Genomic DNA, 27,989 nt, shown 5'->3' with positions numbered 1-27,989 from the left:
ATTGTGTTGTTAAGTGTTCCCTTTTTTTGAGCAGTGTAGTTTAGCCCCTGTAGTTATGCCCCTTGTAGTTTAGCACCCAGTAGTAATGCCCCCTTGTAGTTTGCCCCCAATTAGTAATGCTCCTAGTAGTTTAGCCCCTGTGGTTTTCCCCCTTGTAGTAATGCCCCCCTGTAGTTTAGCCCCCAAGTAGTAATGCCCCCAGTAGTTTAGCCCCCTTGTAGTTTGCCCCCAAGTAGAAATGCCCCCAGAAGTTTAGCCCCTGTAGTTATGCCCCCAGTAGTTTAGCCCTCCTGAAGTTATGCCCCCAGTAGTTTAGCCCTCCTGTAGTTTGCCCCCAGTAGTAATGCCCCCAAGTAGTATTGCCCTTGTAGTTATGCCCCCAGTAGTAATGCCCCCTGTAGTTTGCCCCCTTGTAGTTCCCCTAGTAGTTTGCTCCAATAGCATGCCCCCTTGTAGTTCGCCCCCTTTAGTTTGCCCCCAGTAGTAATGTCCCCAAGTAGTAATGCCCCCAAGTAGTAATGCCCCCTTGTAGTAATGCCCCCAGTAGCTTTCCACCTTGTAGTTTGCCCCCAGTAGTAATGACCCGAAGTAGTAATGCACCTGTAGTTATGCCCCCTGTAGTTAGCCCCCTTGTAGTTTGCCCCCAGTAGTAATGCTCCCCTGTAGTTTGCCCCCAGTAGAAGCACTCACACACATTAAAAAAAACAAAAAAAACAACACACCATACTCAACGAGCCCCACTCCCGCGTCCGACCGCTGCAGTCTTCCCGGCGTCCGCTCATCAGCACTATGAGAGAGACTCATAGCGTCTCTCCCATAGCGCACTCTGACAGAGCCGGAGCTCAGTAGTGAGCTCCCTACGCCGGCTTCCGCTGTGGAGAGGGAGCCGGGCGCCCGCTGGTAACACAATCTCAGCGGGCGCCCAGCATCTCCCTGCAGCGCCGGGCACACATCGAGTTAGGTGAGCCATAGGAGGCGGAACTGTGTTCCGTCTCCCTGTGGAACTGACGGAACGCAGTTCCGGCTCACTTTAACCCCTGACGCACAGGGTGATACCCGCTATCTGAATCCGACTGGCGTGGCATTCTGCGGCTACTTGAATATGAATATGCCCCTAAAACTGCATACCAGCCAGATTATAGGTAATTTGATCAATATGGCCACTTAACATTTTGCACAGTTTAGAGGATGTCAGAGTATACATATTCATATACTGATTCCTGAACAACTTTAATAATAGAATAAGATGAGAAACTGAACTAGAAATCACTAACCTGTAGAAAATGTAGCAGATCTAAATGTCCAGTTAGTGTCCTCTATCCTCATGGTCTGATGCATACTGAAGTCCTCACGTAGATCCCAAACTACCACCGAGCCATCTGCTGTACCAGCAAACACCAGTGATGCTTTACTAGGGCTGAAGCAGCAGCATTTCACCTACACAGTCCCAATAGGAGAGTCTTTCAGGTCTAATCAGTAATAGCACCAGGGTAAAACAGTATTCTGTATCAATGGGTAAGTATCATTTGTAGGTATGACATTGCAATGAGCAAATGATTGCCATTGTCTGTGAGAATATATGTGATCTAGGACCTTTAACTTTTGCATTTGCCTTAACGAGATATGATCATAAAAATAAAAAAATAAAATGATACATATGTCAATTTGTTCATTATAACAAACTTGGAAATAAGGCCTTCCTGTACAAAGTTATACTTGCCACATACACCCTACATGTCTTTACAATCCTGACTAGACAGTGTGCAGGTGTATGAAAGATCAGACACCGGCAACTGAATAGTCAGAATAACAACGACATGTACGCTATGAATATGCGGGTGATTTGGAGTAGTATATGCACACAGATCCCGTGGTTTTCAGCATACTGAACATGCACCAAAGAAAATAACGATCAGCTTTTGCTATAAACAGCACTAACTGTCCAATGTATTAACCTTTCCCTTTTAAAAAGTTACTGCAATGAATAGACAGCATAGACCAGTGGTTCCCAAACTGTGTGCCATGCCTCCCTGGGGTGCCTCGGGACACTTGCAGGGGTGCCTTGGATTGGTGGTCCAGGACCAAGTCAAATTATTTATGGTCAATATAATAGGGTAAACTAGTGCTAGTAGCTGTCAGTCATAAAATATGTGGCCAAACAGAAGCAAATTTTGTCCCTCACCACACAACTGACCCTAAGGATGACATATAAACACAATCTACTTAATTTAATATTTATTTCTAAATTTATCAGTAAGAAACTTTTGACCTAGGGGTGCCATGAAAAAAATTTGGTACTCTAGGGCGCCGTGATTCAAAAAGTTTGGGAACCACTGGCATAGACAAATGAAAGGTAGAAGGTTCTCTCCACGTGCAATAACCTACACATACAGGGGACATAGAAAGCCAGCACAAGGAGTTTAAACATTAGAATTTAAACATGAAAGAAGAGTAACCATTAATATCAAACTATAAAGTGCTGAAGGACAAATTAGACTCTTACAGAAAGTCCAATATAACATACCTAATAATAAGAAATTATGCACGTACAAACCTAATAAGCAGATAGAATGAAAAGTAATTTAGTGGTCTATTCATGAAGCAGTGAAAAGTGTGGAGAAGTGATCCAGTGGAAAAGTGGCCCATGGTAACCAATCAGCTGCTACGTATAATTTTATAGAATGCATTTTATATATGTTACCTCAACACTGATTGGTTGTCATTGGCAACTTCTTCGCTGGCTCACTTCTCTACTCTTTTCACTGCTTCATGAACAGACCCCTATGGTACTTGCCAATTCTGGTGTATGTTATATTACAAATGTTTTTGCTGTACTGCCTCAGCTCCCAGCAGTGAGTAAAACGAAATCCCTGATGGTCACTGCCGATTGCACGTTTTCATACCTCAGACTCGCAGATGAGAATTTTCTGGGGAGTGGATGGTTGCCATATATTCCATACACAGATAATAACCTTCTCCCGCAGAATAGCAGTGTCAGAGTCCTTGCACTGGCCATGCACAGTAAGTAACTGGTGTCTTTGGGCATCAGAGAAATGCAGGTGGTAAACAGTCCGGCCTGTGAAGGTATCCAAAATGACACAAGCAGAAATGTGTTCATTGCGGCACGTTAAATATGACACGCACGGCCTCCTGTGGACAGCATCTGACCTGATGACTTTCAGCTAACTCATACTGAGGCTATTATAGATATTTTCCATGCAGTCAGAAAACACGTACTTAATCAATCTAAAAGGCCACTAAATATAGACAGAAGTTGATCTAATATGAAAAGGCACATAGTATACAAACGTTTAGACACATACAGTATGAATGCAATACAGATATTTCCAATTCTACTGTATGTACCTTGTTGTCTGCCGTACAGCAAGTGTCTTTCCTTACACCCTAGTTTAGACCCCTGAAGGCTCTCATTCCACAATGCTTATGTCTTAAAATAGAACCTCTTTATATAGTCTCCTGTTGGTTCTGCTTGTTACATGCTAATGTAATGTTCTGTAACAGTCTGGTCTTTATGAATAGTTCTTGGTCTCTCCATAGATGGCGCACTCTACAACAACCTAATACTGTAACTGTACAATGAGGCACCTGACACTAACAAGACTAAATGAAAGCTAAAAGATTTGTGCACTAGGACATTAAACTCAGTGATGTGGGAGGTGTACGATGAATGTGGATAACCCTTAGACAATGCTGTTTATGAGAGGAGATGGTGTCCCCCGGGAAGAAGGAATTCACAGGGACTACATTATTAAGCCACCAAAAAGCAGCAGGATGTAACTACTAAACAACTTAAGATCATTACTATAAAGGCATACGCAGGGATGGAGGGAATATTGTTTAAAAAGACAAGGAGTCTTTAAAATGGTCCACTATCAAATTTATTGGCCCCAACATGCCCTTTGCAACTTTGATTAATTGCATTGTCTGTGTATTCTTTGCATGCCTTTACAGCATGAAGCAGACTGCTTTATTTATTATAAAGCTATCTGGATACTATTCCATTTAATGCATACAGTGCAGAAATCCTATGCTGCATACAAGGGCAATGGAAGGAGATAACTGCTTGATTACCTAAATAATGGCTAAGAATATGGCCTGAATGAGAATAGTATTCAGTAAAAGTTGTAGATGGTCATGTAAAAAGCAATAAATGAAAGTCATTTGAAGATGAAAATAAGAATTTACTTACCGATAATTCTATTTCTCGGAGTCCGTAGTGGATGCTGGGGTTCCTGAAAGGACCATGGGGAATAGCGGCTCCGCAGGAGACAGGGCACAAAAAGTAAAGCTTTCCGATCAGGTGGTGTGCACTGGCTCCTCCCCCTATGACCCTCCTCCAAGCCTCAGTTAGGTACTGTGCCCGGACGAGCGTACACAATAAGGGAGGAATTTTGAATCCCGGGTAAGACTCATACCAGCCACACCAATCACACCGTACAACTTGTGATCTAAACCCAGTTAACAGTATGATAACAGAGGAGCCTCTGAAAGATGGCTCCCTACAACAATAACCCGAATTAGTTAACAATAACTATGTACAATTATTGCAGATAATCCGCACTTGGGATGGGCGCCCAGCATCCACTACGGACTCCGAGAAAATAAGAATTTACTTACCGATAATTCTATTTCTCATAGTCCGTAGTGGATGCTGGGGACTCCGTCAGGACCATGGGGGATAGCGGGCTCCGCAGGAGACAGGGCACATCTAAAAAAGCTTTTAGGTCACATGGTGCGTACTGGCTCCTCCCCCTATGACCCTCCTCCAAGCCTCAGTTAGGTACTGTGCCCGGACGAGCGTACACAATAAGGAAGGATCTTGAATCCCGGGTAAGACTCATACCAGTCACACCAATCACACCGTACAACTTGTGATCTGAACCCAGTTAACAGTATGATAACAAAACGAAGTAGCCTCTGAAAAGATGGCTCACAACAACAGTAATAACCCGATTTTGTAACAATAACTATGTACAAGCATTGCAGACAATCCGCACTTGGGATGGGCGCCCAGCATCCACTACGGACTATGAGAAATAGAATTATCGGTAAGTAAATTCTTATTTTCTCTAACGTCCTAGTGGATGCTGGGGACTCCGTCAGGACCATGGGGATTATACCAAAGCTCCCAAACGGGCGGGAGAGTGCGGATGACTCTGCAGCACCGAATGAGAAAACTCCAGGTCCTCTTTAGCCAGAGTATCAAATTTGTAAAATTTTACAAACGTGTTCTCCCCTGACCACGTAGCTGCTCGGCAAAGTTGTAATGCCGAGACCCCTCGGGCAGCCGCCCAAGATGAGCCCACCTTCCTTGTGGAGTGGGCCTTTACAGATTTAGGCTGTGGCACGCCTGCCACAGAATGTGCAAGTTGGATTGTGCTACAGATCCAACGTGCAATCGTCTGTTTAGACGCAGGAGCACCCATCTTGTTGGGTGCATACAATGTAAACAACGAGTCAGTTTTTCTGACTCCAGCTGTCCTTGAAATATATATTTTTAATGCTCTGACAACGTCCAGTAACTTGGAGTCCTCCAAGTCGCTAGTAGCCGCAGGCACCACAATAGGCTGGTTCAAGTGAAATGCCGAAACCACCTTAGGGAGAAATTGAGGACGTGTCCTCAATTCTGCCCTGTCCGAATGGAATATCAGATATGGGCTCTTGTATGACAAAGCTGCCAACTCTGAAACTCTCCTGGCAGAAGCCAGGGCCAACAGCATGGTTACCTTCCATGTAAGGTATTTTAATTCTACCGATTTTAACGGCTCAAACCAATGAGATTTGAGAAAATTTAGAACCACGTTCCAATCCCACGGTGCCACTGGAGGCACTATTGGGGGTTGTATATGTAGTACACCTTTTACAAAAGTTTGTACTTCAGGCACTGACGCCAATTCCTTCTGGAAGAAAATTGATAAGGCCGAAATTTGAACTTTAATGGACCCCAATTTTAGGCCCATAGACAATCCTGCTTGCAGGAAATGTAAGAATCGACCCAATTGAAATTCTTCCGTTGGAGCCTTCTTGGCCTCACACCACGCAACATATTTTCGCCAAATGCGGTGATAATGTTGTACAGTCACTTCCTTTCTAGCCTTAATCAAGGTAGGAATAACTTCCTCTGGAATGCCCTTTTCTTTTAGAATCCGGCGTTCAACCGCCATGCCGTCAAACGCAGACGCGGTAAGTCTTGGAACATACAAGGTCCCTGCTGAAGCAGATCCCTTCTTAGAGGTAGAGCCCACGGATCCTCCGTGAGTATCTCTTGAAGCTCCGGATACCAAGTTCTTCTTGGCCAGTCCGGAGCCACCAGTATTGTTCTCACTCCTCTTTTCCGTATAATTCTCAGTACCTTTGGTATGAGAGGCAGAGGAGGGAACACATACACTGACTGGTACACCCACGGTGTTACCAGAGCGTCCACAGCTATTGCCTGAGGGTCTCTCGACCTGGCGCAATACCTGTCCAATTTTTTGTTGAGGCGAGACGCCATCATGTCCACCTTTGGTTTTTCCCAACGGTTCACAATCATGTGGAAAACTTCTGGATGAAGTCCCCACTCTCCCGGGTGAAGGTCGTGTCTGCTGAGGAAATCTGCTTCCCAGTTGTCCACTCCCGGGATGAACACTGCTGACAGTGCTATGACATGATTCTCCGCCCAGCGCAGAATCCTTGCAGCTTCTGCCATTGCACTCCTGCTTCTCGTGCCGCCTTGTCGGTTTACGTGGGCGACTGCCGTGATGTTGTCGGACTGGATCAACACCGGCTGACCCTGAAGCAGCGGTTTTGCCAGACTTAGAGCATTGTAGATCGCTCTTAGCTCCAGTATATTTATGTGAAGAGACGTCTCCAGGTTTGACCACACGCCCTGGAAGTTTCTTCCCTTTGTGACTGCTCCCCAACCTCGTAGGCTGGCATCCGTAGTCACCAGGACCCAGTCCTGTATGCCGAATCTGCGGCCCACTAGCAGATGGGCAGTCTGCAACCACCACAGGAGAGACAACCTTGTTCTCGGTGACAGTGTTATCCGCTGATGCATGTGCAGATGCGATCCGGACCATTTGTCCAGCAGATCCCACTGAAATGTCCGTGCATGGAATCTGCCGAATGGAATCGCTTCGTACGAAGCCACCATCTTTCCCAGGACTCTTGTGCATTGATGTACTGACACAGTTCCTGGTTTTAGGAGGTTCCTGACAAGTTCGGATAACTCCCTTGCTTTCTCTTCCGGGAGAAATACCTTTTTCTGAACCGTGTCCAGAATCATACCCAGGAACAGCAGATGCGTTGTCGGGGTCAATTGAGATTTTGGAAGATTTAGAATCCACCCGTGTTGCTGAAGCACTACTTGTGTTAGCGCCACACCGACTTCCAGCTGTTCTCTGGACTTTGCCCTTATCAGGAGATCGTCCAAGTAAGGGATAATTAATACGCCTTTTCTTCGTAGAAGAACCATCATTTCGGTCATTACCTTGGTAAAGACCCGAGGGGCCGTGGACAAACCAAACGGCAGCGTTTGAAACTGATAATGACAGTCTTGTATCACGAACCTGAAATACCCTTGGTGAGGGGTAAATCGGGACATGTAGATAAGCATCTTTTATGTCCAAGGACACCATGAAGTCTCCTTCTTCCAGATTCGCTATCACTGCCCTGAGTGACTCCATCTTGAACTTGAATTTCTGTATGTACAGGTTCAAGGATTTCAGTTTTAGAATAGGCCTTACCGAACCGTCCGGTTTCGGTACCACAAATAGAGTGGAATAATACCCCTTTCCCTGTTGTAGGAGGGGTACCTTGACTATCACCTGCTGAGAATACAGCTTGTGAATGGCTTCCAAAACCGACGTCCTTTCTGAGGGAGACGTTGGTAAAGCAGACTTTAGGAACCGGCGAGGGGGAAACCTTTCGAACTCCAGCATGTAACCCTGAGATATTATCTGCAGGACCCACGGGTCCACTTGTGAGTGAGCCCATTGATTGCTGAAAATCTTGAGTCGACCCCCCACCGTTCCTGAGTCCGCTTGTAAAGCCCCAGCGTCATGCTGATGGCTTTGTAGAAGCCGGGGCGGGCTTCTGTTCCTGGGCAGGGGCTGCGTGCTGCCCTTTCTTACCCTTTCCTCTGCCTCTCGGCAGATAAGACTGTCCTTTTGGTCGCTTTTTATAGGAGCGAAAGGACTGCGGCTGAAAAGACGGTGTCTTTTTCTGTTGTGAAGGGGTCTGAGGTAAAAAGGTGGATTTGCCGGCAGTTGCCGTGGTCACCAGGTCCGAAAGACCGACCCCAAACAATTCCTCTCCTTTATATGGCAATACTTCCATATGCCTCTTGGAATCCGCATCACCTGACCACTGTCGCGTCCATAAACTTCTTCTGGCAGATATGGACATCGCGCTTACTCTTGATGCTAGAGTACAAACATCCCTCTGAGCATCTCGCATATAAAGAAAAGCATCCTTTAATTGCTCTAGAGTCAATAAAATACTGTCCCTATCCAGGGTCTCAATATTTTCAGTCAGAGAATCCAACCACACTACCCCAGCACTGCACATCCAGGCTGAGGCTATTGCCGGTCGCAGTATAACACCAGTATGTGTGTATATACTCTTCAGTGTAGTTTCCAGCCTCCTATCTGCTGGATCCTTGAGGGCGGCCGTATCAGGAGACGGCAACGCCACTTGCTTTGATAAACGTGTGAGCGCCTTATCCACCCTAGGGGGTGTTTCCCAGCGCGCCCTAACCTCTGGTGGGAAAGGGTATAATGCCAATAACTTCTTTGAAATTAGCAATTTTCTATCGGGGGTAACCCACGCTTCATCACACACATCATTCAATTCCTCTGATTCTGGGAAAAATACAGGTAGTTTTTTCACCCCCCACATAATACCCCTTTTTGAGGTACCAGCAGTATCAGAGATCTGCAACGCCTCCTTCATTGCCGTGATCATATAACGTGTGGCCCTATTGGAAAATACGTTTGTTTCTTCACCGTCGACACTAGATTCATCTGTGTCGGTACCCGTGTCGACTGACTGAGGTAAAGGACGTTTTACAGCCCCTGACGGTGTCTGAGACGCCTGAACCGGTACTAACTGGTTTGCCGGGCGTCTTATTTCGTCAACTGACTTTTGTAGTGTGCTGACATTATCACGTAATTCCATAACTAAAGCCATCCATTCCGGTGTCGACTCCCTAGGGGGTGACATTACCATCATCGGCAATTGCTCTGCCTCCACACCAACATCGTCCTCATACATGTCGACACACCGTACCGACACACAGCAGCCACACAGGGAATGCTCTAATCGAAGACAGGACCCCTTAGCCCTTTGGGGAGACAGAGGGAGAGTTTGCCAGCACACACCAAAAGCGCTATAAATGTATATAAACAACCCTAGAAGGTGTTGTTTACTATATATGCGCTCTTAATATATAAATATCGCCAATTTATGCCCCCCTTCTCTTTGTTACCCTGTTTCTGTAGTGCAGTGCAGGGGAGAGTCCTGGGAGCCTTCCTCACCAGCGGAGCTGAGCAGGAAAATGGCGCTGAGTGCTGAGGAGAATAAGCTCCGCCCCTTTTTCGGTGGGCTTTTTCTCCCGGTTTTTAAGAAACTGGCCTGGGTTAAAATACATACATATAGCCTTAATGGTTATATGTGATGTATTTATTTTGCCACTAAAGGTAATTATATTGCTGCCCAGGGCGCCCCCAGCAGCGCCCTGCACCCTCCGTGACTGAGTCAGTGAGCCGTGTGACAACAATGGCGCACAGCTGCAGTGCTGTGCGCTACCTTCATGAAGACTGTGGAGTCTTCTGCCGCCTGTTTTCCGGACCTCCGTTCTGCCGTCTCTTCAGCGTCTGTAAGGGGGATCGGCGGCGCGGCTCCGGGACGAACCCCAGGCTGACCTGTGTTCCGACTCCCTCTGGAGCTAAGTGTCCAGTAGCCTAAGACTCCAATCCATCCTGCACGCAGGTGAGTTGGAAATCTCTCCCCTAAGTCCCTCGATGCAGTGATCCTGTTGCCAGCAGGAATCACTGAAATTGAAACCTAAAAAAAAACTTTTCTAAACAGCTCTTTAGGAGAGCCACCTAGATTGCACCCTCTCGGACGGGCACAAAAACCTAACTGAGGCTTGGAGGAGGGTCATAGGGGGAGGAGCCAGTACGCACCATGTGACCTAAAAGCTTTTTTAGATGTGCCCTGTCTCCTGCGGAGCCCGCTATCCCCCATGGTCCTGACGGAGTCCCCAGCATCCACTAGGACGTTAGAGAAATAGAATTATCGGTAAGTAAATTCTTATTTTCTCTATCGTCCTAGTGGATGCTGGGGTTCCTGAAAGGACCATGGGGATTATACCAAAGCTCCCAAACGGGCGGGAGAGTGCGGATGACTCTGCAGCACCGAATGAGAGAACTCCAGGTCCTCCTTAGCCAGAGTATCAAATTTGTAAAATTTTACAAACGTGTTCTCCCCTGACCACGTAGCTGCTCGGCAAAGTTGTAATGCCGAGACCCCTCGGGCAGCCGCCCAAGATGAGCCCACCTTCCTTGTGGAGTGGGCCTTTACAGATTTAGGCTGTGGCAGGCCTGCCACAGAATGTGCAAGTTGGATTGTGCTACAGATCCAACGAGCAATCGTCTGCTTAGACGCAGGAGCACCCATCTTGTTGGGTGCATACAATATAAACAACGAGTCAGATTTTCTGACTCCAGTTGTCCTTGCAATATATATTTTCAATGCTCTGACAACGTCCAGTAACTTGGAGTCCTCCAAGTCACTTGTAGCCGCAGGCACTACAATAGGCTGGTTCAGATGAAATGCTGACACCACCTTAGGGAGAAAATGCGGACGAGTCCGCAGTTCCGCCCTGTCCGAATGGAAAATCAGATATGGGCTTTTGTAAGATAAAGCTGCCAGTTCTGACACTCTCCTGGCCGAAGCCAGGGCTAGTAGCATGGTCACTTTCCATGTGAGATATTTCAAATCCACATTTTTTAGTGGTTCAAACCAATGAGATTTTAGAAAGTCCAAAACCACATTGAGATCCCACGGTGCCACTGGAGGCACCACAGGAGGCTGTATATGCAGCACTCCCTTAACAAAAGTCTGGACTTCAGGGACTGAAGCCAATTCTTTCTGGAAGAAAATCGACAGGGCCGAAATTTGAACCTTAATAGATCCCAATTTGAGACCCATAGACAATCCTGATTGCAGGAAATGTAGGAATCGACCCAGTTGAAATTCCTCCGTCGGAGCACTCCGATCCTCGCACCACGCAACATATTTTCGCCAAATGCGGTGATAATGTTGCACGGTTACTTCCTTCCTTGCTTTAATCAAAGTAGGAATGACTTCTTCCGGCATGCCTTTTTCCTTTAGGATCCGGCGTTCAACCGCCATGCCGTCAAACGCAGCCGCGGTAAGTCTTGAAACAGACAGGGACCCTGCTGAAGCAAGTCCCTCCTTAGAGGTAGAGGCCACGGATCTTCCGTGATCATCTCTTGAAGTTCCGGGTACCAAGTCCTTCTTGGCCAATCCGGAACCACTAGTATCGTTCTTACGCCTCTTTGCCGTATAATTCTCAATACTTTTGGTATGAGAGGCAGAGGAGGAAACACATACACCGACTGGTACACCCAAGGCGTTACCAGCGCGTCCACAGCTATTGCCTGCGGATCTCTTGACCTGGCGCAATACCTGTCCAGTTTTTTGTTGAGGCGAGACGCCATCATGTCCACCATTGGTCTTTCCCAACGGGTTACCAGCATGTGGAACACTTCTGGATGAAGTCCCCACTCTCCCGGGTGAAGGTCGTGTCTGCTGAGGAAGTCTGCTTCCCAGTTGTCCACTCCCGGGATGAACACTGCTGACAGTGCTATCACATGATTCTCTGCCCAGCGAAGAATCCTTGCAGCTTCTGCCATTGCACTCCTGCTTCTTGTGCCGCCCTGTCTGTTCACATGGGCGACTGCCGTGATGTTGTCCGACTGGATCAACACCGGTTTTCCCTGAAGCAGAGGTTCTGCCTGGCTTAGAGCATTGTAGATTGCTCTTAGTTCCAGAATGTTTATGTGAAGAGACGTTTCCAGGCTCGTCCACACTCCCTGGAAGTTTCTTCCTTGTGTGACTGCTCCCCAGCCCCTCAGGCTGGCGTCCGTGGTCACCAGGATCCAATCCTGTATGCCGAATCTGCGGCCCTCCAATAGATGAGCACTCTGCAACCACCACAGAAGAGATACCCTTGTCCTTGGAGACAGGGTTATCCGCTGGTGCATCTGAAGATGCGACCCTGACCATTTGTCCAACAGATCCCTCTGGAAAATTCTTGCGTGGAATCTGCCGAATGGAATTGCTTCGTAAGAAGCCACCATTTTTCCCAGGACTCTTGTGCATTGATGTACAGACACCTTTCCTGGTTTTAGGAGGTTCCTGACAAGCTCGGATAACTCCTTGGCTTTTTCCTCCGGGAGAAAAACCTTTTTCTGAACCGTGTCCAGAATCATCCCTAGGAACAGCAGACGAGTTGTTGGCATTAACTGGGATTTTGGAATATTCAGAATCCACCCGTGCTTTTTTTAGCACTTCTTGAGACAGTGCTAATCCCATCTCTAGCTGTTCTCTGGACCTTGCCCTTATCAGGAGATCGTCCAAGTATGGGATAATTAATACGCCTTTTCTTCGAAGAAGAATCATCATCTCGGCCATTACCTTTGTAAAGACCCGAGGTGCCGTGGACAATCCGAACGGCAGCGTCTGAAACTGATAGTGACAGTTTTGTACGACGAACCTGAGGTACCCCTGGTGTGAGGGGTAAATTGGAACGTGGAGGTACGCATCCTTGATGTCCAAGGATACCATAAAGTCCCCTTCTTCCAGGTTCGCTATCACTGCTCTGAGTGACTCCATCTTGAACTTGAACTTCTTTATGTACAGGTTCAAGGACTTCAGATTTAGAATAGGTCTTACCGAGCCATCCGGCTTCGGTACCACAAATAGAGTGGAATAATACCCCTTTCCTTGTTGTAGAAGAGGTACCTTGACTATCACCTGCTGAGAGTACAGCTTGTGAATGGCTTCCAAGACCGTCTCCCTTTCGGAGGGGGACGTAGGTAAAGCAGACTTCAGGAAACGGCGAGGTGGATCTGTCTCTAGTTCCAACCTGTATCCCTGAGATATTATCTGCAGGATCCAGGGATCTACCTGCGAGTGAGCCCACTGCGCGCTGAAATTCTTGAGACGACCGCCCACCGCCCCCGAGTCCGCTTGAGAAGCCCCAGCGTCATGCTGAGGCTTTTGTAGAAGCGGTGGAAGGCTTCTGTTCCTGGGAAGGAGCTGCCTGTTGCTGTCTCTTCCCCCTTCCTCTGCCTCGTGGCAGATATGAATATCCCTTTGCTCTCTTGTTTTTAAAGGAACGAAAGGGCTGCGGTTGAAAAGTCGGTGTCTTTTTCTGTTGGGGAGTAACTTGAGGTAAAAAGGTGGATTTCCCGGCTGTAGCCGTGGCCACCAAATCTGATAGACCGACTCCAAATAACTCCTCCCCTTTATACGGCAAAACTTCCATATGCCGTTTTGAGTCCGCATCGCCTGACCACTGTCGCGTCCATAAACTTCTTCTGGCCGAAATGGACATAGCACTTACCCGTGATGCCAGTGTGCAGATATCCCTCTGTGCATCACGCATATAAAGAAATGCATCCTTTATTTGCTCTAAAGACAGTAAAACATTGTCCCTATCCAGGGTATCAATATTTTCAATCAGGGACTCTGACCAAGCTACTCCAGCACTGCACATCCAGGCTGTCGCTATAGCTGGTCGTAGTATAACACCAGTATGTGTGTATATACTTTTTTGGATATTTTCCATCCTCCTATCTGCTGGATCTTTAAGTGCGGCCGTCTCAGGAGAGGGTAACGCCACTTGTTTAGATAAGCGTGTGAGCGCCTTGTCCACCCTAGGAGGTGTTTCCCAGCGCGCCCTAACCTCTGGCGGGAAAGGGTATAAAGCCAATAACTTCTTTGAAATTAGCATCTTTTTATCGGGGGCAACCCACGCTTCATCACACACCTCATTTAGTTCTTCTGATTCAGGAAAAACTATAGGTAGTTTTTTCACACCCCACATAATACCCTGTTTAGTGGTACCTGTAGTATCAGCTAAATGTAACGCCTCCTTCATTGCCAAAATCATATAACGTGTGGCCCTACTGGAAAATACGGTTGATTCGTCACCGTCGCCACTGGAATCAGTGCCTGTGTCTGGGTCTGTGTCGACCGACTGAGGCAAAGGGCGTTTTACAGCCCCTGACGGTGTTTGAGGCGCCTGGACAGGCACTAATTGATTGTCCGACCGTCTCATGTCGTCAAACGACTGCTTTAGCGTGTTGACACTATCCCGTAATTCCATAAATAAAGGCATCCATTCTGGTGTCGACCCCCTAGGAGGTGACATCCCCATATTTGGCAATTGCTCCGCCTCCACACCAATATCGTCCTCATACATGTCGACACACACGTACCGACACACAGCAGACACACAGGGAATGCTCTTAACGAAGACAGGACCCCACTAGCCCTTTGGGGAGACAGAGGGAGAGTCTGCCAGCACACACCAAAGCGCTATATATGACAGGGATAGCCTTATAATAAGTGCTCCCTGTATAGCTGCTTTTATAATATAATTTTTGCCACTATTTTGCCCCCCCTCTCTTGTTTTACCCTGTTTCTGTAGTGCAGTGCAGGGGAGAGACCTGGGAGCCGTCCTGACCAGCGGAGCTGTGTAAGGAAAATGGCGCTGTGTGCTGAGGAGATAGGCCCCGCCCCTTTTCCGGCGGGCTCGTCTCCCGCTCTTTAGTGGATTCTGGCAGGGGTTAAATATCTCCATATAGCCCCCGGAGGCTATATGTGAGGTATTTTTTAGCCAAATAGGTTTTCATTTGCCTCCCAGGGCGCTCCCCTCCCAGCGCCCTGCACCCTCAGTGACTGCCGTGTGAAGTGTGCTGAGAGGAAAATGGCGCACAGCTGCAGTGCTGTGCGCTACCTTTAGAAGACTGAGGAGTCTTCTGCCGCCGATTCTGGACCTCTTCTTGTTTCAGCATCTGCAAGGGGGCCGGCGGCGAGGCTCCGGTGACCATCCAGGCTGTACCTGTGATCGTCCCTCTGGAGCTGATGTCCAGTAGCCAAGAAGCCAATCCATCCTGCACGCAGGTGAGTTCACTTCTTCTCCCCTAAGTCCCTCGTTGCAGTGATCCTGTTGCCAGCAGGACTCACTGTAAAATAAAAAACCTAAGCTAAACTTTTCTAAGTAGCTCTTTAGGAGAGCCACCTAGATTGTACCCTTCTCGGCCGGGCACAAAAATCTAACTGAGGCTTGGAGGAGGGTCATAGGGGGAGGAGCCAGTGCACACCACCTGATCGGAAAGCTTTACTTTTTGTGCCCTGTCTCCTGCGGAGCCGCTATTCCCCATGGTCCTTTCAGGAACCCCAGCATCCACTAGGACGATAGAGAAAACTATTTAACCACTTGCCTGGCATGGTCGCATCAGATGTAACCATGCCTGCAAGTGCTCTATCTGACCTGGTCGCACAGGATGTGACCAGTCAGATAGAGAGTGTTAGCAGCGGCAGGGAAGAGAAACTTCCCTCCGCTGCTGCTGTCAGAGGGACCGGAGGGTCCCTCTGCCTCCCTGCACTCTCCCCTACTGATTGCCGTGCTGCCAATCACTGATCGGTCAGCACGGCAGGATCCCTCCCTCCAGATCACTGCTGATCGGTCAGCATGGCAGGATCCCCCCTGGCAGACAATGGCAGCCGCTGGGTAGTGTAAATTAACCCTCCCAAGCCACCCCCAGACCCCCCCTGACCCCCCTGTATACCTGGAGTAGAGATGGCTACTGAGTTGCTGTCTCAACACAATGACTCGAATCATTTAGAAGTTTGAATGATTTGAGTCACTCACAGTTTGGTGTGTTGAGTGCCTCTCTCAGTGATTGGGAGGCTGCACTCCTGGCTGACACCTACTGGCAGGGAGCAGTGTGATGCTGCTCAGTGTCAGGGATGCTGTCTGTGCCTGAGTTCCTGTGACACTGAGTTGAGACCGTACACAACTCAGTGGAGACTCATCAGATTCACTACTGATTCATTTAGTGCAGTTGAATAGCTGACCCACTACCAGAGATCTGAGTCACTGAGCACTAGCTGCCTGTGAGACTGATGCAGACTCAGTGGAGATGGATCAGATTCATTACGGATTCATTCAGTGCAGTTGAATAGCTGACCCACTACCAGAGATCTGAGTCACTGAGCACTGACTGCCTGTGAGCCTGATGCAGACTCAGTGGAGATGGATCAGATTCATTACGGATTCATTCAGTGCAGTTGAATAGCTGACCCACTACCAGAGATCTGAGTCACTGAGCACTGACTGCCTGTGAGCCTGATGCAGACTCAGTGGAGATGGATCAGATTCATTACTGATTCATTCAGTGCAGTTGAATAGCTGACCCACTACCAGAGATCTGAGTCACTGAGCACTGACTGCCTGTGAGACTGATGCAGACTCAGTGGAGATGGATCAAACTCATTAATGATTCATTCAGTGCAGCTGAATAGCTGACCCACTACCAGAGATCTGAGTCACTGAGCACTAGCTGCCTGTGAGACTGATGCAGACTCAGTGGAGACGGATCAGATTCATTACGGATTCATTCAGTGCAGTTGAATAGCTGACCCACTACCAGAGATCTGAGTCACTGAGCACTAGCTGCCTGTGAGACTGATGCAGACTCAGTGGAGATGGATCAGATTCATTACGGATTCATTCAGTGCAGTTGAATAGCTGACCCACTACCAGAGATCTGAGTCACTGAGCACTAGCTGCCTGTGAGACTGATGCAGACTCAGTGGAGATGGATCAGATTCATTACGGATTCATTCAGTGCAGTTGAATAGCTGACCCACTCCCAGATGTCTGAGTCTGGTGATGATCATTGGGTCGACTCTGCCTAGGTCGATAGTGAGTAGGTTTTCACTGAAGGTCGACACATGACTAAGTCGACATGGTCATTAAGTCGACACCGTTTTTTGGGGGGTAGGGGGTTCTTGACCTGAATTTCCATCTGGGACCACCGACAGTTGAACCATGTTCACTCGCCATGCTTCGGGAACGGTGGCTCGCTATGCTCGTCACAAGATTTATAACCAACTGTATGCCCACTTGGATAGAGGAAGTATGAAAAGGTACTAAAACCCCCTCAGAAATATGTGTCGACCTTTTGTGTCGACATAATGACTATGTCGACCTACTCACTGTCAACCTTCAGTGGTTGACCTAGACAGGGTCGACCTAAAGACCGGATACTGTTTGAGTCACTCCCTCCACGAGTCCCAGCACTGCCAGCAGGCTCTGCACTCACTGCATGTACACAGTCTGCAATGCATTACAAAAGAGGCATGTACCGAGACACTACACTGAGCTGAGTCATGTGTCTCAACTCAGTTCAATGTATCTCTTTGCCCATGACTAACCTGGAGGCTGTACCGGCTTTCAAAATGAAAGCCGCGATGGTCGCGATATTTCCGATATTCTGATGGTCACGATGTTCCCGATCGATGTTTCAATGTTTAAATAAACATTTTAAAAATTATATATAAATTATAATTTTTTTCTTTTTTTAACTAAAATCATTTGGGATAGGGTTAAATTCATGTTCTTCACCTAATTCACTCATAAAAAAAAAACGACAATTTCGGAGCGGTTTTTGGCGAAATAAATCGTGAGTTAAGTGGTTAATCCATTTTTACTAAACAATCTACAAATCTTAGTAGTCTATTTGCCAAGATCATTTCCAATATAATAGCCCAGATCTGTCACTCTATGACTGTGCGGATAACGCTGGGTGTGGCTAGGAGCTCTCATTGGGTTAGCAGCAGGTCTATCACACCCAGTCCACAGCTGATTGGGCGAGAAACGCCCTCCCACACAGGTTACATCCAATGGGAGGCTCTGCCCTTTGGCTGCTGTGTGTTCCCAGAGCAGGATTAACAATTAGAGCTGATGGAGCTGCAGCTCCAGGTCCACACCCCAAAATAGGCCCACTGCATCTGCAGCAACATACCCTCCAACAATTTACACATAAAAATCGGTACAAATTCGAAAATTTACCAGTGGCCACGCCCCTTTTCCTATACTTTCAATGGAAGTTTGGAGAGCCAAAAAAGGGTACAGACTATAAAAAAAAGGTTCTGTACCTGCCAAAAAGGTACAGTTGGAGGGTATGCTACTGCATCTGCAGCAAGTCTCTGCGCTGTACATAGGGAAAACAAAATAACTTTTACTGCAGCGGCCTATGTACTGCTGCCAGTCCACCTGCCCCCACCGGTATCAACAATCCTCACTGTCTAGCCGCGGCGCAGGTGGAACAAAAGCTGCTGTGGCCACCGGCATAGATATGTATGAAAGCAGGGCAGCGGAAGGCTTTCATAGCCCTCCCTGCGCCACATACTCTCTGAGCCCCAGAGCCTCCTCTGCGCGTGATCTCGCAAGAAGTGCCTCCCAGCCACAGCGGCGCCCAGATCCCCCGAGGCCCTGATTCCGCAACACAGCACCTGGGCTGCCGGCCTGGAAGACCCGAGATGGCTAATGTAACGGATAGAGTGGGTGATATCGCGGAGGGTAATGTCTGGACGCTGAATCAATGTAAAAGGCGACAGTGCTGTGCAGTGCAGTGGGTGTGCAGTGTTACTGACACTGCACAGCACTCCCACCTTTTACATTGATTCATCCAGTTAGTCAGTTCTGCCAGCCAGTCACTAATGTTAGCGCCGGTGTCCCAACGTGCCGCATTACAGGGAGGTACATGCACTAAATAAACTACAGCTCCCAGCAGCCCTTAGCGCCGAAGAATTCCGGCTCTAAGGCCTGCTGGGAGCTGTAGTTTATTGAGTGCATCTTCTTCGCTGTAATGCGGCACGTTGGGACACCGGCGTTCACAATAGTGACTGGCTGCTTGGCTGCTCTGCGAATCTCCGGGAGACCCACTGCCAAAGGGAGGACAGCAGTTTAGCTGCTTCCAGGAGGAGAAGCAGGAGACTCATTAGCAGCCCCTCCCCCACTCACAGTACCTCTGGGCCCCATCAACGGCACCCCCACACACACCCCTCTACCACCCGCAGTGGCTCCGGACCACCTCCCCCACCCTCAGCAGCCCTCCGCCTTCCCCACCCGCCGCACCACCGCACCTGCCCATCCCCCACCCGCGGTGGCTCCGGACCCCCCCCCCCCCCCGCAGCACCCACGCACCCGCCCCTCCCCCACCCGCGGCACCACCGCAACCGCCCTCCACTACCCTACCCGCAGCACCCCCGCAACCACCCCTAACCCACCCACTGCACCACCGGTCCCCCTCCCCCATTCTCGCCTCCCCCGCACCTGCCACTCCCCCAACCACAGCACCTACTAGGTGATTCATCAGGCCGTGCGTGCGTTGTTCACGCTGTTACAAGGAGCTATGACCCCTTAACCATCGCACGCCCTTAGTCCGTGCAATATTTAACCATTCACACTATTATGATTGCAGGTAATACTCCATATAATACAAATATTGCACAAGGGCGTGCAAGGGTTAAGGGGGCGTAGCCCCTTATGACGGTGTGAAGAGCGCCCGCAGGGCGCGATGAATCACCTAGTTATGAAACAATCATCATATATTGCTGCATGTGACAGTGATACATAAAGCTGATCCTCTGCAATTTACCAGATGGGTATAACATTAGGGGGTTTTCTCCTGGCTACTGGCAGCCTAATGCTCCCAGTGAAGGCGAGCAGTGATATGCGAATGCACCACTAATGTCTACATATTCGCAGTGATTTGACCTGATCTTCACTGTTCCCCATTACAGGGATTGGCTAATGCCTATGCACTATTTGTTAAATTGCCTCAGGCTGCCAACTAAGCAAACGGTGGAAAGATAAATACTGCAGGAGAAATCAGTGATTTCTCCACGGTTCACTACCTGGTAAAAAATTAAAACATTTACATATATAGGGGGAAATTCAATTAGCCTTATTGTCCCCGAAGTTGGCAATCATCAGGGATTTTTTCTCACCTGCCTAAAACAGTTTTCGTGTCAATGATCGCGAAAACACACAGGTCCGTGAATTTATCACAGAGCCTATGTGTTTTCACCCGAAAATTTTTCAGGTGCAAAAATGGAGGATAATTGAATTGTGCTGAATAAAAAAAAAAATCATTAAAAATTTTAAAAATGAATAAAATAAAAATCGCAAACATTTTTTCGGGGCTAACTGAATTCCCCCCTCTGTCTTAGAAAATGATAGGTACTCAATGATATTGGAACATTTGTTTTGTAACTTCAGATTTACATTTATTCTATCCCGGCTGTTCCTCCCATTCAAAACTTATGCAGACACCATGAGAATTCCATGTTTTACCTTGTATAAATGGCAGGTTGGTATTTAGAGAGAAGCAGCCATCACTGATGGACATGCAAGGTTCTTTAGGCTGAACTTTGCGATTAAACTGGGTTTCTGCACGATTCTCTTCAAGCAGGACAGTGATGACCTTTAAACAGAGCAACAAAGACTTTACAAAGTGTAAAGCTGCGTATAGGGTGTCTATTCTGTCTTGATAATTTTATATTTCCACAAACAGTGACATTGCCTAGTCAAACTATATGTCTTTGCAGACTAATAGAAACCCATTGATTAAAGGCAAGAAAAATGTATGAGTTTGGCAGACAAGAGAGTAATGTAAAGTTACCTGGCTAGCAGAATGAAGGAACGTTGTCAACCGCTGGGAGTCAACCTTGGCTATAAGCCCCATGTCCTCTGCTGCATTATTTTTGTGGCCTGTGATACCAAGAGAAGGCATACTGTACATTATAGGTGAGATTTTACAATACTTTTCTAAAAGGAGAGATTGGTCTCTGTTTCCAGAAGTCTACAAGTAGCTTAGCACAGTATTACACAGATAGCAATGTCTGTTTATTTAAGTAATGTTGAACACATATTCTGAGCCACTCCTTATCATATTTCTAATAATATGGGGAGAAAAAAAGCTATATTGACCATTATAAGGGAGGGGATTTATTATACAGATATGTTGAGTGACACATGGGTGGGGGTTGCTAAACCAGTGGTGGCCTATGGATGCCTCTTTGGTTGCTAATAGGAATCGATCCCTCCCTACAGGGGTTGGGATTATTTATAACTAGTTATTATTACCAGTTATTTTATACAGTGCACACATATTCCGCAGTGCTTTACAGAGAATATGTGCCATGCCCATCAGTCCCTGCCCCAGTGGAGCTTACAATCTATATTCCATACCACATGCACACATTCATGCTAGATTAATTTTTGTTGGGAGCCAATTAACCTACCAGTATATATTTGGATTGTGGGAGGAAACCAGAGTACCTGGAGGAAACCCACGCAAGCACAGGGAGAATATACAAACTTCACGCAGTGAGGGCCATGGTGGGAATCGAACCCACAACATCAGTGCTGGGAGGCAGTGATGCTAGCCATTACGCCATCCGTGCTGCCCTAATTCCACTAGGGCTCTACTGCTGCTGGGACCTAGTGATAATTTTACAATAGAGGCCTATGGACACGAGGGGGGTGAGGGGTGGGGGGGAGGTGAAACATATCCCAGGCATATTTTAGATTTTTATTACTTCACTTAAATATTCAAATTATTATATATTTCTACACAGAGAAGTAACAGGTTTATAGACAAAAGGACTGTTGTCAAGTGGTTTATGTTGTATCTTGTTACTGCCAAAGATATCCTCAAGATAATAAATATCTTATAATCCAATAGAAACCAGGAAAACTGATATAAACAGAATGTGAATGCTAAGAAATAAAGTGCTGCATTTTATAGCCTTAGTACTGTGCTTATCCCTATCAGTACACAACAAGATCACCTCCACACACAGCAGCGCCCTCTCCTGGATGTTGAGTCCATTTTTCTTCAATATCTATTTCTTCAGTTTGAATCTCTCGGTCTGCAGCATCATCATTGCACTGAATATAAGCCTGAATTAATAAGAGCATATTATTATTTTATTTCTAAGGCAATGACAACATACACATCATTGTACATGAGGGGATAATCACACAAACATATTACATATAAATAACAAGAAACAGAAAGTAAAGATGGCCCTGGACCAAACGAGCTTGCAACTTAAAAGGTGCGGGGAACACTACATACATAATGTAGCGGAATAACAATTGTGGTTACTTGAGGGAAAATAAGGGTGCTCATGGTTCAAAGCATCAGCATCATCATCAACATCATAAATAATAAATACAGGTTGGGTATCCCATATCCAAATATTCTGTATTTAGTCATATAATGTACGAGTGGCACATAACATAGTCCTTAACAGTCAAGCTAAAGTGAACTGTTTTACTAACATTGGATTTTAATTACAAATGCTTATAGTGAACCAAATCCCAACTTTTATCAATCACTCATTTGATGGTTGCTTTTGAATAATCCATACTTTATTCTGGAGTTGTCAAGAATTAAAATAAATAAATAAATAAATAAATAAATACAAAAGAAAGCATATACAATGACTGAGAAGATGCCACTAGAGAGCAGGAGGAGGATTATATGGCAGTTATGCACTGAATGGGGTTAAGTCTCAAAGTGTACTTGTTGCTGAACCAATATGAGGAGTGAGCAATAAGTTTCTGGATGCACAAAAATTTACAAAGTGCATATTACGGGTGGTCTTCAGTATGCCGACTGTCGGGATCCCGGCGCACAGTATACCGGCGCCGGAATCCCGACAGCCGACATACCGACACTTTTTCTCCCTCGTGGGGGTCCTCGACCCCCCTGGAGGGAGAATAAAATAGCGTGTAGCGCGCCACCATGCCCGCAGCGTGGCAAGTGCAGCAAGCCCGCAAGGGGCTCATTTGCGCTCGCCACGCTGTTGATATACCATACTACACCCCATATTACATAATTAGTCGCCAGAGGAGTCTGTGCAAAGTTGCATGCCCTCAAACCACTAGGTGAAGCAGCTGGACCAGTCCAAAGCAGTTATGTCTTCTACATGCTGGATGAAGGTTTCCACTGCAGCTATCGGTGACTCAAAACTAATCCCATGAACTTTGCATTTGATTTTTGGGAACACAATGAACTAGCAGCGTGCCAAGTTTGGACTGTATGGCAGATGACCATGCTCCTGGATGCATTCATGGGCCAGAAAATCCACCACTTTCCTGGGCTTGTGGGCAAGTACGTTGTCATGATGGAGAAGGGCACCACGAGGGTATGTTCTTAGACGGCACCTGGAAATAGCTTCCAGCACTTGCGGCAGGCATTGGTTGGCGTACCAGTCCTCAGTGATGGTGCCCTGCTGCATGAGTGGTAATGTAGCTACATGACCAGTCTTGGCCACAAAAACAGCTACCATCTACTTGGTCTCGCTGCGCTCACATCAAAACAGCACCTCCAAATGTGGTCCGCTGGGCTGACTGTTGTTTGGTCTTGGGTTGAAACTGTAGATCCAGGATTCATCGCCACTGATACTGATGATCTCCCAGAGTTTGAGTAACCACTATCAAACCTGGACAGCATGTTGCAGCACCAAGTCACCCGAGCCTCCTTCTGTACTCAAGTTAGCTGATGGGGCACCCAGCATGCAGAATCCTTGCTCAGGCCAAGTTTGTTGTGGCGTATCAAGCAGATGGCTCCCGATGAGATGCCCATCTCCTTCTCTAATTGGGCCATGGTCCCCCTTCCATTCACCTCAACTATGGCCCACAAAGAAGAAATGTTGTTCTTGGTGATGGCGGACACAGGTCAGCCACAGTGCTCTAAGTCTTCCAGGGACCTTAGTCTCTCCTGTGCCGAAATTCTGCATACCACTTAAACACGTGGGTGGTTCGGGACGATGCGTCCTTCCCAAAAGCAGCTTGAGGTCGGTCAAAACTCTCCTGCTGTCCAGACCACTCTTGTAGTCATAGAAGATCATGGCTCTCCGATTGGCCTCTGTTGAGCTCCATAACAAGTTTGTGAAGTGAACATGCTGACTTCTTAGGTGATGCTTATATACAGTTCTCTGTCTTGACATTTCACAAGAACTTTAGTCAGAGATTACAGTTCACAACCAAACTGTCAGATTGTGTCTATTCTACCTATGCACTGCACACCTGGAAACATACTGCACACCCTTCATATGTATTAGATATCAGCCTAGTAAGTCATTATGAATTAAAACAGGGACATACAAGATAGACAAAGTAAATATAGAAATGAAACAACAAACAACAAATTACACCAAAAAACAAAACAGCAGGTTTGGGGTATGTGGTACCACCTCCATAACGCCCGTCCCCCCCCCTCGTCACACCTTCCCCTCTTCTGTCAGACCCTATCTTTTAAACACTTGTCTTATCTAAGTGTATATCTGGTTTTCCTATTGGACTTTAATTGCTACAGTGATACTTACTGACTTTTAAGCATGTTTCCAGCAGAAATGTTACAGAATTCCTTGAAGTGCTCGGTGCTGGTTAACGTTTCTCACCCATTTTATTTTGACCTTATTTTTGTTTTTATAGGTATTAATAGCTGCCACTTGGTGGCATACCATCTAAGTTTGGTAGAGGTCCAAAGAAGAGGACACCATGCACTAGTGCTGTCAAAAGAAAGTTTCTATAGGAGATAATGACTTAAAAACAGCTGTCCACTGTAGTGATGCTGCCAGAATGCCAAAACCGTAATCCCGACACTGCTTGGAATGCCGGAGCCGGAATCCCAACAAGGTTCACAAACTCACTGGGGGGGTGAGGTTAGGGTCAGTCACCTCGAGGAGGGTTAGGGTTAGGCTGCGGGAAGGAAGGGGAGGTAGATTTACCCTGTCGGGGATTCCCACCAATGGGATGGGTGACCGCCGGCATCCCGAATGACCTCTATGCATGAAAAGGTTAATGTGCTGGTTTTCTACCCCTTAATGAAACTGTTTAAAAAAAAAAAACAAGCTGGGTAAAACACAAGACAATAAAAAATTATAAAATCAAGTAAGTAGCCAAAAGAAGTGTGTAACACTTACTAAAAGTAGATAAAGGTAGTGTTATGTTAATTAAGACAAAGGGTAGAGAGAGGCCTACTCATGAGAGAACTTACCATCTACTGGGAAAAAGGCCACAGCAAAGATAAGAGTGACGTGTGGGACTGCTGTGATGGTGTACCAGTATCAGGAGGTGGGAGATGTGTTAAACACTAATAAAGAGATGGATTTTCAGAGCGTGTTTATAGATTTGAAGGCAAGTAGAGTCTAACTCGATGAAGTAAGGAATTCTACAGACCACACAGTAGATGTCTTGTAGGCAGGAATGAAAGGTGATTATCAGAGATGAGACAGTAGCAGGTTAGAGGTAGATACAGATGTGTCCTCTTACATCTTTGCTCCGTGCGATACAAGTCGCGTTACACGCAATGCGGCAGTGCAGTGTGACTCGGTAGCACTGATTTTTTTTGTCTTTTTTTCCCGCGGAAATGCATCTTGTACAATAATGTAATAGAACGTCTTGTACAATAATGATCATCCTCACCCATCGCTCCACTCATTAAATCCCTGTACTTGCTCCCCTCCAAAAACAAATTTAAATTACTCATCCTCACCTACATTATAAAACCCTCAATAACACCACTCCTTCATGTATCTCAAACTTTGTCTTTAAATGCTTTACCTCACACCCTCATATACAGATGTGTCCTCTTACATCTTTGCTGCAGTCACGCTAAACAGCCCTTGAAGTCAAGCTATGCTATGGCGGGACTTGGTAGCGCAGAGCGTCTTTTTTTGCATTTTTCAGTAAAAATGCGTTTTAAGACGCCCAGTAATAAAACGCACAATCAGCTTCTGCTGATTAAAATGATATGCAGCATGCCTATATTGTGTGTGTGACTGTGACTATATTTGCATATAAAATGCTATGCTACAGTGTTTTCCTGAAAAACATTGTAGCATGGCATTTCGGATGCAGATAGTGCCACAATTACACACAGAATATAGGCATGCTGCATATATTCTGTGCCTATATTCTGTGTGTGACTGTGACTGTATTTGCATATAAAATGCTATGCTACAGTGTTTTCCTGGAAAACACTGTAACGCGGCATTTCGGATACAGATAGAGCCCAATTACACACAGAATACAGGCATGCTGCATATAATTTTAATCAGCAGAAGCTGATTGTGCGTTCTATTACTGTGCGTCTAAGATGCATTTTCACTGAAAAACGCAAAGAAAGACACTCGGCGCTACCAAGTCCCGCCATGGCAAGGCTTGTCTTTAAGGGCTGTTTAGCGTGACTGCAGCAAAGACGTAAGAGGATACATCTGTATACGAGGGTGTGAGGGAAAGTATTTAAAGACAAAGTTGTGGTGTTATTGAGGGCTGTGTACTGTAGGTGAGGATGAGTAATTTAAATTTGATTTTGGAGGAGAGCAAGTACAAGGATTTAATGAGTGGTGAATGGGCTGTGGAGCGATTGGTGAGGATGATCAGTCTTACAATGTCATTAAGGGTGGATTGAAGTGAGGACAGAAGTCAAGATGGGAGATGATAAATGAATGAATACGCTTTGGTTGCATTTTGTATAGGAAACGGGCGTATTTTTTCATAAGCCTCAGAAAGTGCCCCTAAAAACCATCTAATTTTTACTGAGGTTTCATTTATTTGTACAGGAAGATTAACAATATAGACCTGCTTTGTGTTGGTCTTTCCAAAATTCCGGATGTACATCTCATACTCTTTCACAGGAGCCAGATCCAACAAGGAAAAAGTGGAGGAAAAATCTAAGTCAATGAGCCGAAGAATTTCCAAACTGCGCTTTCTTTAAAAAAGATAAAAATATATATTGGAAATTAAAATAGACATATTATAATGAAAATTAAAACAACACACTAAACAGAAGATACCAATCAACAATCAAATATCCCTCAACTGATAATGATGAATTGTTAATGATCATTTACTTTTCTGCAGCCATTTATTGGAAAAACAAATATTTACTAAAGATGTTTTAATGTATCAATTTTGTTTTACTGGACTTTAATATTGTTCTCTATTCCCTTTATATCACAAACCAAAAATATTTGCAGGCAGCTAGGAAGAACATTAGTCTTCTTACTTTGTGGCTCTTTGCTGCAGAAACAAATGTGTTTAAATGTTGTTTTTTACCATAAACCACAATACACGCAAACAATCGTATTAATTGGGCACACATTTGGCTGCACAGAAAATTTATTTTTAACAATACTTTATCCTATATAATAAAAGACTAATGCTGCTCCTCACCTCTATAGGGGAATTCAAGGGTTTTGTGCGCCGGTGGCAACTAGATGGTGCCCGACGGAGCAATTCAAATGTTGCTCCCTTCGGGCGTGCACACCCGCCAGCGCCGCGATTACTGTTGTGTTGTTCCGTCATTTTGATGGGCTGGTAACTAATTCTCAAATAAACCACATTAAATTGTAGATATTTTATCACTACTTTTAACAAAGTAGATAAGGTGTTGGTTGATGCTAGATTCAAGTGGCCTAAGGGACCTTTTACACCAGGGAGAGGAGCCAAGACACATGGGGGAGGAGCTAGGCCAGCAGTATGGTTCTTCTACTATCCACGCCACCAACTATTACCTTAGTAATCAGGTGGCAAGCGGAGCGGAGCGAGCCACCGAGCCCGAAGCGTGGCAAGCGAGCCCGCGAGCGTACTTTTCGGGTACCATGTTTGGCTGTAGCTCCTCCCCCTGGTGACGTCAGACGGTCCCTTCTCCCACTCCGATTTAGAACCAACCATAAGGTGTTTTCTCAAAGTCGTCCTGCAGCAGACTGAACTATATACTAAATAAGAGCACACATAGGACTTGATACTATTAGGCTTGAAAGTGGAGAGTTGTCATTGCAACAGCGTGCAA

The 27,989-nt window shown here is 46.4% G+C and overlaps 1 protein-coding gene across 2 annotated transcripts in view; it reads right to left on the bottom strand.

Annotated features, from left to right (window-relative positions):
* DYNC2I1 (dynein 2 intermediate chain 1) overlaps positions 1-27,989 on the bottom strand; it is a 167,824-nt gene that overhangs the window by 21,628 nt on the left and 118,207 nt on the right. For both annotated transcript variants that reach the window (XM_063921921.1, XM_063921920.1), the window contains exons 10-15: positions 26,777-26,906; positions 21,970-22,081; positions 20,799-20,887; positions 20,471-20,600; positions 2,904-3,076; positions 1,275-1,437 (exon numbers count right to left, since the gene is read on the bottom strand). In XM_063921921.1, coding sequence (XP_063777991.1) covers positions 1,275-1,437; positions 2,904-3,076; positions 20,471-20,600; positions 20,799-20,887; positions 21,970-22,081; positions 26,777-26,906 — 797 coding nt within the window. The remainder of the gene's footprint in view (positions 1-1,274; positions 1,438-2,903; positions 3,077-20,470; positions 20,601-20,798; positions 20,888-21,969; positions 22,082-26,776; positions 26,907-27,989) is intronic.

Source organism: Pseudophryne corroboree, chromosome 5, assembly GCF_028390025.1.
Source record: "Pseudophryne corroboree isolate aPseCor3 chromosome 5, aPseCor3.hap2, whole genome shotgun sequence".
NCBI classification, from domain to species: Eukaryota; Metazoa; Chordata; class Amphibia; order Anura; family Myobatrachidae; genus Pseudophryne; species Pseudophryne corroboree.
The sequence above is the reverse complement of the archived record's forward strand: the minus strand, read 5'-3'. Positions and strand labels throughout refer to the sequence as shown.